Source organism: Stegodyphus dumicola, chromosome 10 (assembly GCF_044657685.1).
Source record: "Stegodyphus dumicola isolate Sdum_Otavi_A_Nest chromosome 10, ASM4465768v1".
NCBI classification, from domain to species: Eukaryota; Metazoa; Arthropoda; class Arachnida; order Araneae; family Eresidae; genus Stegodyphus; species Stegodyphus dumicola.
The window spans coordinates 187,650,770-187,665,219 of record NC_140777.1 but is presented as its reverse complement, the minus strand read 5'-3'; the positions used below and the strand labels follow the sequence as shown (position 1 = coordinate 187,665,219).

At 34.1% G+C, this 14,450-nt stretch overlaps 6 protein-coding genes, 1 non-coding gene and 1 pseudogene across 7 annotated transcripts; 4 read left to right on the top strand and 4 right to left on the bottom strand.

The window, feature by feature from the left end:
* The first annotated feature begins 20 nt into the window (after window positions 1-20).
* On the top strand, window positions 21-4,244 carry LOC146995272 (histone H2A). Its single transcript, XM_085826032.1, has one exon. The coding sequence runs from the start codon at window positions 3,652-3,654 to the stop codon at window positions 4,024-4,026; it is 375 nt and encodes a 124-aa protein (XP_085682158.1). The 5' UTR covers window positions 21-3,651; the 3' UTR covers window positions 4,027-4,244.
* LOC146995271 (histone H3) lies at window positions 201-5,030 on the bottom strand. Its single transcript, XM_085826026.1, has one exon. The coding sequence runs from the start codon at window positions 5,014-5,016 to the stop codon at window positions 4,606-4,608; it is 411 nt and encodes a 136-aa protein (XP_085682152.1). The 5' UTR covers window positions 5,017-5,030; the 3' UTR covers window positions 201-4,605.
* Window positions 5,031-5,183: 153 nt separating this feature from the next.
* On the top strand, window positions 5,184-6,395 carry LOC146995270 (histone H1-III pseudogene; annotated as a pseudogene).
* On the bottom strand, window positions 6,265-6,576 carry LOC146995269 (histone H4). The gene has a single exon (XM_085826033.1). The coding sequence runs from the start codon at window positions 6,574-6,576 to the stop codon at window positions 6,265-6,267; it is 312 nt and encodes a 103-aa protein (XP_085682159.1).
* Window positions 6,577-7,396: 820 nt separating this feature from the next.
* Window positions 7,397-7,515, bottom strand: LOC146995268 (5S ribosomal RNA). The gene has a single exon (XR_015043753.1). It is a non-coding gene; the product is annotated as a 5S ribosomal RNA (ribosomal RNA).
* Window positions 7,516-7,924: 409 nt separating this feature from the next.
* Window positions 7,925-11,292, top strand: LOC118180559 (histone H2B). Its single transcript, XM_035349633.2, has one exon. It carries the CDS (start codon window positions 7,925-7,927, stop codon window positions 8,297-8,299), a length of 375 nt encoding a protein of 124 aa, XP_035205524.1. The 3' UTR covers window positions 8,300-11,292.
* On the bottom strand, window positions 9,469-14,428 carry LOC146995266 (histone H3). Its single transcript, XM_085826025.1, has one exon. It carries the CDS (start codon window positions 14,283-14,285, stop codon window positions 13,875-13,877), a length of 411 nt encoding a protein of 136 aa, XP_085682151.1. The 5' UTR covers window positions 14,286-14,428; the 3' UTR covers window positions 9,469-13,874.
* LOC146995267 (histone H2A) lies at window positions 12,921-13,295 on the top strand. The gene has a single exon (XM_085826030.1). The coding sequence runs from the start codon at window positions 12,921-12,923 to the stop codon at window positions 13,293-13,295; it is 375 nt and encodes a 124-aa protein (XP_085682156.1).
* Window positions 14,429-14,450: the final 22 nt, after the last annotated feature.

The window sequence follows — 14,450 nt, the reverse complement described above, 5'->3', positions numbered from 1 at the left end:
CTCAGTTTCAGAACATATCATTTCCTTCGTTGCCACATTTATAATTTGTGGACTTACTTGTCGCATTAGAAAATACATTCATCTCCTCATCGACTTCAAAAACTTTTCATTCACTTCGCTATCGCATTAGAAAATACAGTCGTTTCCTCAGTTTTTCATTGATTCTACAACTTAATACAAATGTGACATTTCTGAAACCATTTTTCATTAAAAAAACCATATTTAAACATTTTTATTGATTAAAAATACATATTTTGACAACATTTCATACCACAAACATTGAAATTTCATGCCACAAATCCGATATTTCATCCCACAAACAATAAAAAAAGAAACCGCACTAAAAATACATATTTTAACAACATACAAATAGGTCACATTTCATTTCTTCTCTCTCTCTAAAGTGGTTCTGCTGTGAACCCATCCAATAGCAAAAAACATCAATCAATAAAAATTGCAAGTTGCAGTTTTCATTGATTCAGTTGCAGTTTTTCATTGATTCTAGAACTTAGTACAAATGTGACATTTCTGAAACCATTTTTCATTAAAAAAAACCATATTTAAACATTTTTATTGATTAAAAATACATATTTTGACAACATTTCATACCACGAACATTGAAATTTCATGCCGCAAATCCGATATTTCATACCACAAACAATAAAAAAAGAAACAGCCTCTAAAAATACATATTTTAACAACATACAAATAGGTCACATTTCATTTTTTCTCTCTCTCTAAAGTGGTTCTGCTGTGAACCCATCCAATAGCAAAAAACATCAATCAATAACAATTGCAAGAAATTGGGTAATATTCACTAAACACTGCACGCATTCTGGGAACTGTGAGATGATTCCATCTGCTTTTAAATGAGCTTTTTTTGAGATGTTTGATTAAATGAGCTTTTGAGTAAATTCTTCAAATATTCTAATTATTACTCAAATGAGAACCGATAATGATCACATCAATGAATCATCCTGCTGAATCCGCTCAGAACATGCATTCTGAGTTTCATTTCAGTAATGCAGTTTATCCATATCCATAACATTTATCTTTCATGATGCAGTTTCAGCAATGCAGTTTCAAAATTACAGTTTTATCTTTCAACATGCATACCTTCAAAGACATTGATGCACTATCAAATAAATACAAAATTTTTCATATACACAGCAAAGTATTCACATGTACATACATAGTAAAGTATTCAGGGTTTTCATATACATCGTAAATACGAAGTATACAAATAAAGATGACATCAAATAAATATTTTTAACATAAAAAAATATTGAATACAAATACATAGAATACAAATGAAATACAAATACATAGCACATACGCAGTAAAGTCTGTCTGACATGAAGATGCACTATATTAAGTGGAAGACTTCACAAAGCATTTAGAATTATGGGATATTATTTTTTTCACAAAACAATTATTATTATAAACAATAAACATTTACACAACAGGAAAAAAAAATTACAAGACATTTCATACGAAAAACCTGGTCAGGCAAAACATAAACAATGAACACTAAGAAGGAAAAAATTGTTTGGCAAATTGCTTTCATCATACAAATATTCATATTACTTATAGACAGCTATTAATATTCATATTACTTATTACAAATTGAAAATATAATCTTAAATGAACTTACCTTCCAATAAAAACTATATTTAGTTCAATATCCTACATTTGGTTGAATTAAAACATAAAACATCACATGCACCATCTTGCTACACCTGTATGACCTGATCTGACCACTTTATCAGCTGAGGGGTCACTTCAGGACAATAGCATTGTTTTGAGGAATGAATTCTATTGGATGTTTCCCACCCACAAACATATATTGAGGGATGTTGTATTTCAATAGCTGTTTATAGACAGTGTAAGTGGCAACAGTTTTATTTCCTCACTAAATGCCAACAGAGAGTGATGATTACAGTGCATTCCTGCAATATGTTTTTATTCTGTGTTATATTATGTGTGACTTGATTTAGTGTAGAAATAAAATGTATAAAACCTTTTGTTTGTCTTTTTTTTTCCAACATTTATGTAACTAAGTATTTTCAATGAAAGACAGCCATACCTATAGCAACTTACTTGGATAGTTATTTATGTTTAAAGAATTTAAATATATATATGCAGATTTGCTGCAGCACAGCATTTCTTCTAATCAGTAGGGGTATAGCTTCTCTGAAAAGTTATTGTTTTAACATTTAGTAAATTGGCTAATGCATTGACAGGATTACTTAAAATTTATGAATTATTAATTTCAGTATCTGATCTTTGTCAACATTTAGTTCTAAATTACTTACTTTCCGTCTTTACTGATAATTTTTCAGCAGCTAAATGCACGAAAAATGCATGTGTGATATGAATTGAAGAACTACCAAGTTCAGTCAAGTAATCAGTGTACACACACATCACAAACTTAACAATATTTATTCAATGAATACTACTTCACTGTTCCGAAAAATAGAGTTCAATAAATTAACTGAGAAATAAATTTAAGAGATTTCATATAACCAAATTTTGCCAAACTACCTCAGTGCAAGGCAAAAAATATAGGCAATTGAAGAAAATGGAAAACAACAACAACAACAAAAAAAAAAAAAAAAAAAAAAAAAAAAAAAAAAAAAAAAAGGAGATTGCATTATGTTTTCTTTTCTAAAGCTCAATAACTGTTAAAAATGTCAAGAAATCAACTACGTTTTCGGTATGTACAGCACTTACAGCTTCTTTAGGGATTTTGTTGTAACTGAGAAGGGTTTGAAGTGGATGAGATGTTCTGGCGCCAGTGAGGAGTTCCCCTGACTGGCTAATAGGTAGATTTCGCTTCGGGTATCTTGGATGCAACCGGGATAGAACACTAAATTGGAATTAAGGAGTTCTTAAATTCTCTTTTGGTTCACAATATATTCATTCTTGTGCAGATTTTTCTACAGCACTTGTGCTTACCTATTCTGGCGAAGAAATGTTGACCGTGTACTGTGTACCTTTTATACATTCATATTATTTAATTTTTTTTTTTTTTTAAAGTAAGTATATATACATTCAAGTAAGTATATATACATTTTTAATTTTTTTTTTCGTATACACAACTAGTTACTCACTCTACTTGTAGTAGAGTGCATATATAGGTAGTAGTGCATATATACAGTGAAACTATATGTACAGTAGTAGTAGTAATAGTACAGTAGTAGTACGAGTAGTATATACAGTGAAGTAGTAGGAGTGCATATATACAGTAGGAGTGCATATATACAGTGAAACTATATGCCAGAAGTTTGTATAATGAAGCATTTCGCTAGTTGAAAGAGAAGGAATAACCAGTAAAATTAAATGTATATAATATACATTAGTTTTAATAAGAATAATATTCTGTAATTATGAATACTTGGTCATGAAATGCTTTTACTCAGTACAGTAAAATTTGATATAACAGGTTTAAATAATTTAGAGAAGAATCAAGAGGAATGACAATTCATGTTTCAACGATGAGTACGTAACAAATATTGCGAGGCTACGATTCTATTCGGATTCAAAACTCGGGATCTGATTGGCCAGACATAATAAGTACAGAGTTGATAAAAATGTCTGTCCAGGACCGTCGCCAGTCATTATTTCGTATACCCCACAAATAATATCGTCATGTCTGGTCGTGGAAAAGGTGGCAAAGTAAAGGGGAAGAGCAAGACTCGGTCCAGTCGTGCTGGTCTTCAGTTTCCTGTAGGTCGTATCCATCGTCTTCTGCGAAAGGGAAATTATGCAGAAAGAGTTGGTGCTGGAGCTCCAGTGTATCTTGCTGCAGTTTTAGAATATTTGGCAGCTGAGGTTCTTGAGTTGGCCGGTAATGCTGCTAGAGATAACAAGAAGACCAGAATAATTCCAAGACATCTGCAGCTGGCCATCAGAAACGACGAGGAGTTGAATAAATTACTCTCTGGCGTCACAATTGCACAAGGTGGAGTTCTACCCAATATCCAGGCTGTTCTACTTCCCAAAAAAACCGAAAAGAAAGCATAATTCCTACTTCCCCTAACGCTTCAAAAAAAAAAAGGCCCTTTTAAGGGCCAGAAAATGTACGAAGAAGAGAATGCTTAATTGCTTATACTGAAAATTGCAGCATACGTTGGTAAATCTTTTCCATACATATATTTCATTCAAAATTCGCACAAAGATGTGCTCCCAGGACACATTCGTATATATTTTCATGTACATTATAAAACATTAACTCATGGGACTCGGAAAGAAAGGCTAATGCTAAACTATAGGTGAAGGGAGTTTAAGGCGCATCTGAGAAGTGGCGCCATCTTGCTGTATACATTTGTACTGAAAAGTCGTTCTATTCTTAACTTTCGTAAGTTATTACAACGCATAGTTCGGTGTTTTAAGCCCCTCTTCAGAAATTACAAATAATTTAATTAGATGGAATAATTGCTATCACAATAGATTTTTATTTAAAAGAATGATGTAATGTAAAGTAAAACAAATTAATATAAAAAAAAAGACGGAATACATGACAGCAATTATATTGAATCTTATTAAATTATTTGTATGGCCCTGAAAAGGGCCTTTTTTCTTTACTTTGAACAAATTATGATTTTAAGCTCTCTCTCCTCGAATTCGACGGGCCAGCTGAATGTCTTTGGGCATGATGGTGACTCTCTTGGCGTGAATAGCGCACAAGTTGGTATCTTCGAACAATCCTACGAGGTAAGCTTCGCTGGCTTCCTGAAGAGCCATAACTGCTGAGCTCTGAAATCGGAGATCGGTCTTAAAATCTTGAGCAATTTCTCTAACTAAGCGCTGGAAAGGCAATTTACGGATAAGTAATTCCGTTGATTTCTGATAACGACGAATTTCTCTCAAAGCAACAGTACCTGGTCTGTAACGATGAGGTTTTTTAACACCTCCGGTTGCTGGTGCGCTTTTACGTGCAGCTTTGGTGGCCAGCTGCTTCCTAGGAGCTTTACCTCCGGTACTTTTCCTTGCAGTCTGCTTAGTACGAGCCATATCGAGAGGCCACGATTTCGTTAAAACGAGAAAATGTCCCCGCGAAATTTAGACCTGGCCTATTTATCAATTTTATTTCCAATCACGTGACTAAGGAGACCTATTGCAGACGAAAGATTTCTAAGCGCCACCTAGCATTATTGTATAACATTAATGTGACTCAGAAATTTAATTCATTTCTCTGCAAAACTGTGAGCGAGATGGCTGAAGAAACTGCTACTGTTTCCGCTACCCCTGTGGCTGCTACGCCAAAAAAGGCGAAGAAAAGTCCGAGTAAGAAACCGAAAGCGCTGCCGTCGCATCCTAAGGTTTCAGCAATGGTCGTGGAGGCTATTTCTAGTTTGAAGGAACGCGGTGGCTCATCTCTGCAAGCTATTAAGAAGCATATTGCATCACATCACAAGGTAGATATTGACCGTTTGACACCTTTCATCAAGAAGTACTTGAAGAGTGCTGTGGCGGGTGGAAACCTGGTTCAGACAAAAGGTAAAGGAGCTACCGGTTCATTTAAAGTTAGCGCATCCGGTCAGAAAGGTAAAGAGTCAGGAAAGCAGGAAAAAAAGCCGAAGAAAGCAGCTGCATCATCAGCCAAGAAAGCTAAACCAGCTGCTAAGAAGCCAGCTAAGGCTAAAGAAGAGAAAAAGAAACCTGCCACTAAGAAAGTTAGTGTAAAAAAGGCGAGTAAAGCAAAAAGTCCTAAGAAAGCTGTAAAGGCAGCGAAGCCTAAGCCTCCAAAAGCAAAAAAACTTAAAGCTGCTAAAAAGGCGACACCAAAGAAAAGCAAGAAGTAAGGGATTGTGTACTATAATGTACAAATGAAAAAAAAAAGGCTCTTTTCAGAGCCATACAAATTTTAAAAAAGAAATGCCTTTATTGCTTCTGAAGAAGAGAGTCCTATGTGTGACCACTCTATATATTGATACTTTTTTTCAAAGATTTAAATTGAGAATTTTTTTAAAGTTTAAAATGTTGTAATCTGGTTACGTGCTTTAAAATTTTAAATTATACGTCTTTTTTTTAATTTAGAGACATAAAAGCAATTAAATTTATTGTGTTAGAATTCAGATACATAAAAAGAACATTTAATGCTAATTTTAATTTGAAATGTGACTCAAGAGAAAAGCATGAGGTGAAATTATATGACAGCAATAAAGGCATTTCTAAATTTAAGATTTGTATGGCCCTGAAAAGGGCCTTTTTTTTTTTTTTTTTTTTTTAAAGAGCAGGGTGTGGGGAAAGTAAAGGTCTCTAACCACCAAATCCGTAGAGTGTACGTCCCTGTCTCTTTAACGCATAAACGACATCCATGGCAGTGACAGTTTTCCTTTTTGCATGCTCAGTATAGGTAACTGCATCTCGAATAACATTTTCCAAGAAAACTTTAAGTACTCCTCTTGTCTCCTCATAGATGAGGCCCGAGATACGCTTTACACCGCCACGTCTTGCCAAACGCCTAATTGCTGGTTTGGTGATTCCTTGGATGTTATCTCTTAACACTTTGCGATGCCTTTTTGCACCCCCTTTGCCAAGACCTTTACCACCTTTTCCACGGCCAGACATTTTCTGCTAGGTAAAATTCTACGAATGTAACTTTCAAGAATAAATTCAGATATACTGCCGTCGACCCCAGACGCACGCATTTTTATGCTTTTTGTCACGTGACGAAATTAGTGTCTGTTCGACCAATAAGAAGAAATTATTAGGAGGGTGATAGAATTACAAACAATTAATGTCATTTCCATCCCTGTCTATGCTCCCTAGAATATTTTCCTAGTTCTTTTAACAGTTTTCTATAATACTTACGGTATTATAATCCAAAAGAGTTCTGAAGTACATGAAATTTTATTCCTGCAGGATGAACTAACTCCGCCCACACAACAGGGGAAAAAAAATTAATAATCATAGAATATATTAAAATTTCGGTCGTTGTCGAAGCCCTAGAGAAAGCTACTCAAACACTGTGTTGATTAATAATTAAGGAATTTGAGTTCACTACACAGATATTAAAATATTGTATATTTAAGTAGAGACAAAATATGAAATACCGCTGTCATCGTAAATGTAGCATGTGTAACTACGTGGTATTTAATATAAAGGCAATGCCAATGTTATTTACATCTACGTTATTATATACTTATATTAGGGGAAGAGGTATCATAAAGTAAGGTTCTTCCCTTTTTTTATTTTAAGAATTTTTAATATACAGTCAAGAACTTTCAGTTTTATTTATATTTACCTTATTTTCTGCACAATATACAAGCTTGCATTTCTTCAATTGTAATATAGTACAGGTTTCCTATAATATAAAGACAAAAAAAAAAGTATTTTAAATGATAATTATTACTAAGGGAGCATAAAAATTTGCAAGGGGACAAAAAAGTGTCAACAGCACGCGGTGTTCCCAGGTGGTCACCCTCCCAAGTACTGACCGCGCCCGATGCTGCTTGACTTCGGTGATCGGACGAGAACCGGTACTTTCAGCATGGTATGGCCGTTGACGCTTACAAATAGCGAAATAAACAATATGTAAGTAACCCAAAATTCGAAGTTTTAGAGTATTACTTCATTTTGTGCACGTCTGTCATATACTTTTATCAATAAGAGGGGTTTTATCCGTCATAAGTACTTCCCATTGGAAAAGAGATTTCCCCCCCCCCCCAAGGGAAGAACAAGTAAAAAAAAATCAATAAATTAGAAATTTTAAAAAATGTGGCTCAAAACTATAATCCAGAATATCAGTAATATGAAATTGTAATAATAATTTGTATATATATGTATTATAATGAACCTTTTCTCTCCAAGATAGGCTGTATTAGAACGTTTCTCATTGGATGGAAATGAAAAGAATGAAATTCAATAAATATGCTGCATCCAATGTGCACTTCAGTTCATTCGAAGACTGTTAAAAATGCCTCCTCAAGCATCTGGGAAAGCTGTAAAGAAGGCCGGAAAGGCACAGAAAGCTGTCCGAGCTGGTGACAAGAAAAAGAGGAAGAAGCGCAGGAAGGAATCTTTCGCTATTTACATCTACAAAGTTTTGAAACAAGTTCACCCTGACACTGGCATCTCGAGTAAGGCTATGTCTATCATGAATTCATTCGTTAATGACATCTTCGAAAGAATTGCAGCTGAATCTTCTCGCTTAGCTCATTACAACAAGAGGAGTACTATCACTAGCCGAGAAATACAAACTGCAGTACGTCTATTGTTGCCTGGTGAACTGGCAAAACATGCTGTTTCGGAAGGAACCAAAGCTGTCACCAAGTACACCAGCTCTAAGTAAATTTTCAAAGCTTTCCCCATCAAAAAAGGCCCTTTTCAGGGCCAGAATATGATAAAGGTTAGCTGTTACCTGCTTATCCTTAAATCACTCATTGTTCAATTTATAATTTCATATTGGCATTTTTAAAATTAATTCACACTCTTTGCAAAAGAAATTGATCATATATATTTCAGCTCTACAAGTCATCATCTTTATCCTCATTGCTCTGCATCCAATTTCTTATCTTCAAAATGAGGATCTAATACACACACAATAACCGAATAAGGAAAAATTGTACTTTAGCAGTTAGTCCCAGCTCACTTATATACACACTGCTTTCCGGAAATCAGCCTTAATACATTTCAATGCAGGTGGTTTTTCATAAGTTTGCTATTTATCAAAATGTATGCATATCAGTGTCATAGTTTTCAGGTGTACGTATCACGAATCGTTTCACTAGCTCAGTCACAGCCTTTCTCCGAGTAACTGGAACGAAAACATTCAATGGTATGCAAAGCATAGCAAGTGCTGGCGGGACAGGAAACTGGCTAGCCTGCCCAGACGGGACAGTGGTTAGCGAAGCTAACTGCCGGGCCGGAAGGCCCGGGTTCGAATCCCAAAGGGGGGCAGGAAGGAAGGAAGGTAGGGGGCGGGGTGGGGATATCATCTGGATGAAATTGCTTCTCCGCAAATAAATCATATTTTTTTAATTAAAAAAAATTAATTAAATATTTAAAAAATTCAGCTTTTGCCGGTTTATAAATAATAAACTATGATGCATCACAAAATGCTATCTTTTTGTCACTGCTTTGCTTTCATAAATCCTCGCATGTTTCGCAAACGGTTTGACCACAGCCTTTCTCCGAGCCTATCGAAAGAATACATTCAACAAAGGTAAGATATAAGGAACATTTCTTTCTCTTCGTGGCCACATTTATAATTTATAGACTTATTTTTCACATTTGCCGCATTAGAAAATACAGTCGTTTCCTCAGTTTCAGAACATATCATTTCCTTCGTTGCCACATTTATAATTTGTGGACTTACTTGTCGCATTAGAAAATACATTCATCTCCTCATCGACTTCAAAAACTTTTCATTCACTTCGCTATCGCATTAGAAAATACAGTCGTTTCCTCAGTTTTTCATTGATTCTACAACTTAATACAAATGTGACATTTCTGAAACCATTTTTCATTAAAAAAACCATATTTAAACATTTTTATTGATTAAAAATACATATTTTGACAACATTTCATACCACAAACATTGAAATTTCATGCCACAAATCCGATATTTCATCCCACAAACAATAAAAAAAGAAACCGCACTAAAAATACATATTTTAACAACATACAAATAGGTCACATTTCATTTCTTCTCTCTCTCTAAAGTGGTTCTGCTGTGAACCCATCCAATAGCAAAAAACATCAATCAATAAAAATTGCAAGTTGCAGTTTTCATTGATTCAGTTGCAGTTTTTCATTGATTCTAGAACTTAGTACAAATGTGACATTTCTGAAACCATTTTTCATTAAAAAAAACCATATTTAAACATTTTTATTGATTAAAAATACATATTTTGACAACATTTCATACCACGAACATTGAAATTTCATGCCGCAAATCCGATATTTCATACCACAAACAATAAAAAAAGAAACAGCCTCTAAAAATACATATTTTAACAACATACAAATAGGTCACATTTCATTTTTTCTCTCTCTCTAAAGTGGTTCTGCTGTGAACCCATCCAATAGCAAAAAACATCAATCAATAACAATTGCAAGAAATTGGGTAATATTCACTAAACACTGCACGCATTCTGGGAACTGTGAGATGATTCCATCTGCTTTTAAATGAGCTTTTTTTGAGATGTTTGATTAAATGAGCTTTTGAGTAAATTCTTCAAATATTCTAATTATTACTCAAATGAGAACCGATAATGATCACATCAATGAATCATCCTGCTGAATCCGCTCAGAACATGCATTCTGAGTTTCATTTCAGTAATGCAGTTTATCCATATCCATAACATTTATCTTTCATGATGCAGTTTCAGCAATGCAGTTTCAAAATTACAGTTTTATCTTTCAACATGCATACCTTCAAAGACATTGATGCACTATCAAATAAATACAAAATTTTTCATATACACAGCAAAGTATTCACATGTACATACATAGTAAAGTATTCAGGGTTTTCATATACATCGTAAATACGAAGTATACAAATAAAGATGACATCAAATAAATATTTTTAACATAAAAAAATATTGAATACAAATACATAGAATACAAATGAAATACAAATACATAGCACATACGCAGTAAAGTCTGTCTGACATGAAGATGCACTATATTAAGTGGAAGACTTCACAAAGCATTTAGAATTATGGGATATTATTTTTTTCACAAAACAATTATTATTATAAACAATAAACATTTACACAACAGGAAAAAAAAATTACAAGACATTTCATACGAAAAACCTGGTCAGGCAAAACATAAACAATGAACACTAAGAAGGAAAAAATTGTTTGGCAAATTGCTTTCATCATACAAATATTCATATTACTTATAGACAGCTATTAATATTCATATTACTTATTACAAATTGAAAATATAATCTTAAATGAACTTACCTTCCAATAAAAACTATATTTAGTTCAATATCCTACATTTGGTTGAATTAAAACATAAAACATCACATGCACCATCTTGCTACACCTGTATGACCTGATCTGACCACTTTATCAGCTGAGGGGTCACTTCAGGACAATAGCATTGTTTTGAGGAATGAATTCTATTGGATGTTTCCCACCCACAAACATATATTGAGGGATGTTGTATTTCAATAGCTGTTTATAGACAGTGTAAGTGGCAACAGTTTTATTTCCTCACTAAATGCCAACAGAGAGTGATGATTACAGTGCATTCCTGCAATATGTTTTTATTCTGTGTTATATTATGTGTGACTTGATTTAGTGTAGAAATAAAATGTATAAAACCTTTTGTTTGTCTTTTTTTTTCCAACATTTATGTAACTAAGTATTTTCAATGAAAGACAGCCATACCTATAGCAACTTACTTGGATAGTTATTTATGTTTAAAGAATTTAAATATATATATGCAGATTTGCTGCAGCACAGCATTTCTTCTAATCAGTAGGGGTATAGCTTCTCTGAAAAGTTATTGTTTTAACATTTAGTAAATTGGCTAATGCATTGACAGGATTACTTAAAATTTATGAATTATTAATTTCAGTATCTGATCTTTGTCAACATTTAGTTCTAAATTACTTACTTTCCGTCTTTACTGATAATTTTTCAGCAGCTAAATGCACGAAAAATGCATGTGTGATATGAATTGAAGAACTACCAAGTTCAGTCAAGTAATCAGTGTACACACACATCACAAACTTAACAATATTTATTCAATGAATACTACTTCACTGTTCCGAAAAATAGAGTTCAATAAATTAACTGAGAAATAAATTTAAGAGATTTCATATAACCAAATTTTGCCAAACTACCTCAGTGCAAGGCAAAAAATATAGGCAATTGAAGAAAATGGAAAACAACAACAACAACAAAAAAAAAAAAAAAAAAAAAAAAAAAAAAAAAAAAAAAAAAGGAGATTGCATTATGTTTTCTTTTCTAAAGCTCAATAACTGTTAAAAATGTCAAGAAATCAACTACGTTTTCGGTATGTACAGCACTTACAGCTTCTTTAGGGATTTTGTTGTAACTGAGAAGGGTTTGAAGTGGATGAGATGTTCTGGCGCCAGTGAGGAGTTCCCCTGACTGGCTAATAGGTAGATTTCGCTTCGGGTATCTTGGATGCAACCGGGATAGAACACTAAATTGGAATTAAGGAGTTCTTAAATTCTCTTTTGGTTCACAATATATTCATTCTTGTGCAGATTTTTCTACAGCACTTGTGCTTACCTATTCTGGCGAAGAAATGTTGACCGTGTACTGTGTACCTTTTATACATTCATATTATTTAATTTTTTTTTTTTTTTAAAGTAAGTATATATACATTCAAGTAAGTATATATACATTTTTAATTTTTTTTTTCGTATACACAACTAGTTACTCACTCTACTTGTAGTAGAGTGCATATATAGGTAGTAGTGCATATATACAGTGAAACTATATGTACAGTAGTAGTAGTAATAGTACAGTAGTAGTACGAGTAGTATATACAGTGAAGTAGTAGGAGTGCATATATACAGTAGGAGTGCATATATACAGTGAAACTATATGCCAGAAGTTTGTATAATGAAGCATTTCGCTAGTTGAAAGAGAAGGAATAACCAGTAAAATTAAATGTATATAATATACATTAGTTTTAATAAGAATAATATTCTGTAATTATGAATACTTGGTCATGAAATGCTTTTACTCAGTACAGTAAAATTTGATATAACAGGTTTAAATAATTTAGAGAAGAATCAAGAGGAATGACAATTCATGTTTCAACGATGAGTACGTAACAAATATTGCGAGGCTACGATTCTATTCGGATTCAAAACTCGGGATCTGATTGGCCAGACATAATAAGTACAGAGTTGATAAAAATGTCTGTCCAGGACCGTCGCCAGTCATTATTTCGTATACCCCACAAATAATATCGTCATGTCTGGTCGTGGAAAAGGTGGCAAAGTAAAGGGGAAGAGCAAGACTCGGTCCAGTCGTGCTGGTCTTCAGTTTCCTGTAGGTCGTATCCATCGTCTTCTGCGAAAGGGAAATTATGCAGAAAGAGTTGGTGCTGGAGCTCCAGTGTATCTTGCTGCAGTTTTAGAATATTTGGCAGCTGAGGTTCTTGAGTTGGCCGGTAATGCTGCTAGAGATAACAAGAAGACCAGAATAATTCCAAGACATCTGCAGCTGGCCATCAGAAACGACGAGGAGTTGAATAAATTACTCTCTGGCGTCACAATTGCACAAGGTGGAGTTCTACCCAATATCCAGGCTGTTCTACTTCCCAAAAAAACCGAAAAGAAAGCATAATTCCTACTTCCCCTAACGCTTCAAAAAAAAAAAGGCCCTTTTAAGGGCCAGAAAATGTACGAAGAAGAGAATGCTTAATTGCTTATACTGAAAATTGCAGCATACGTTGGTAAATCTTTTCCATACATATATTTCATTCAAAATTCGCACAAAGATGTGCTCCCAGGACACATTCGTATATATTTTCATGTACATTATAAAACATTAACTCATGGGACTCGGAAAGAAAGGCTAATGCTAAACTATAGGTGAAGGGAGTTTAAGGCGCATCTGAGAAGTGGCGCCATCTTGCTGTATACATTTGTACTGAAAAGTCGTTCTATTCTTAACTTTCGTAAGTTATTACAACGCATAGTTCGGTGTTTTAAGCCCCTCTTCAGAAATTACAAATAATTTAATTAGATGGAATAATTGCTATCACAATAGATTTTTATTTAAAAGAATGATGTAATGTAAAGTAAAACAAATTAATATAAAAAAAAAGACGGAATACATGACAGCAATTATATTGAATCTTATTAAATTATTTGTATGGCCCTGAAAAGGGCCTTTTTTCTTTACTTTGAACAAATTATGATTTTAAGCTCTCTCTCCTCGAATTCGACGGGCCAGCTGAATGTCTTTGGGCATGATGGTGACTCTCTTGGCGTGAATAGCGCACAAGTTGGTATCTTCGAACAATCCTACGAGGTAAGCTTCGCTGGCTTCCTGAAGAGCCATAACTGCTGAGCTCTGAAATCGGAGATCGGTCTTAAAATCTTGAGCAATTTCTCTAACTAAGCGCTGGAAAGGCAATTTACGGATAAGTAATTCCGTTGATTTCTGATAACGACGAATTTCTCTCAAAGCAACAGTACCTGGTCTGTAACGATGAGGTTTTTTAACACCTCCGGTTGCTGGTGCGCTTTTACGTGCAGCTTTGGTGGCCAGCTGCTTCCTAGGAGCTTTACCTCCGGTACTTTTCCTTGCAGTCTGCTTAGTACGAGCCATATCGAGAGGTCACGATTTCGTTAAAACGAGAAAATGTCCCCGCGAAATTTAGACCTGGCCTATTTATCAATTTTATTTCCAATCACGTGACTAAGGAGACCTATTGCAGACGAAAGATTTCTAAGCGCCACCTAGCATTATTGTATAACATTAATGTGACTCAGA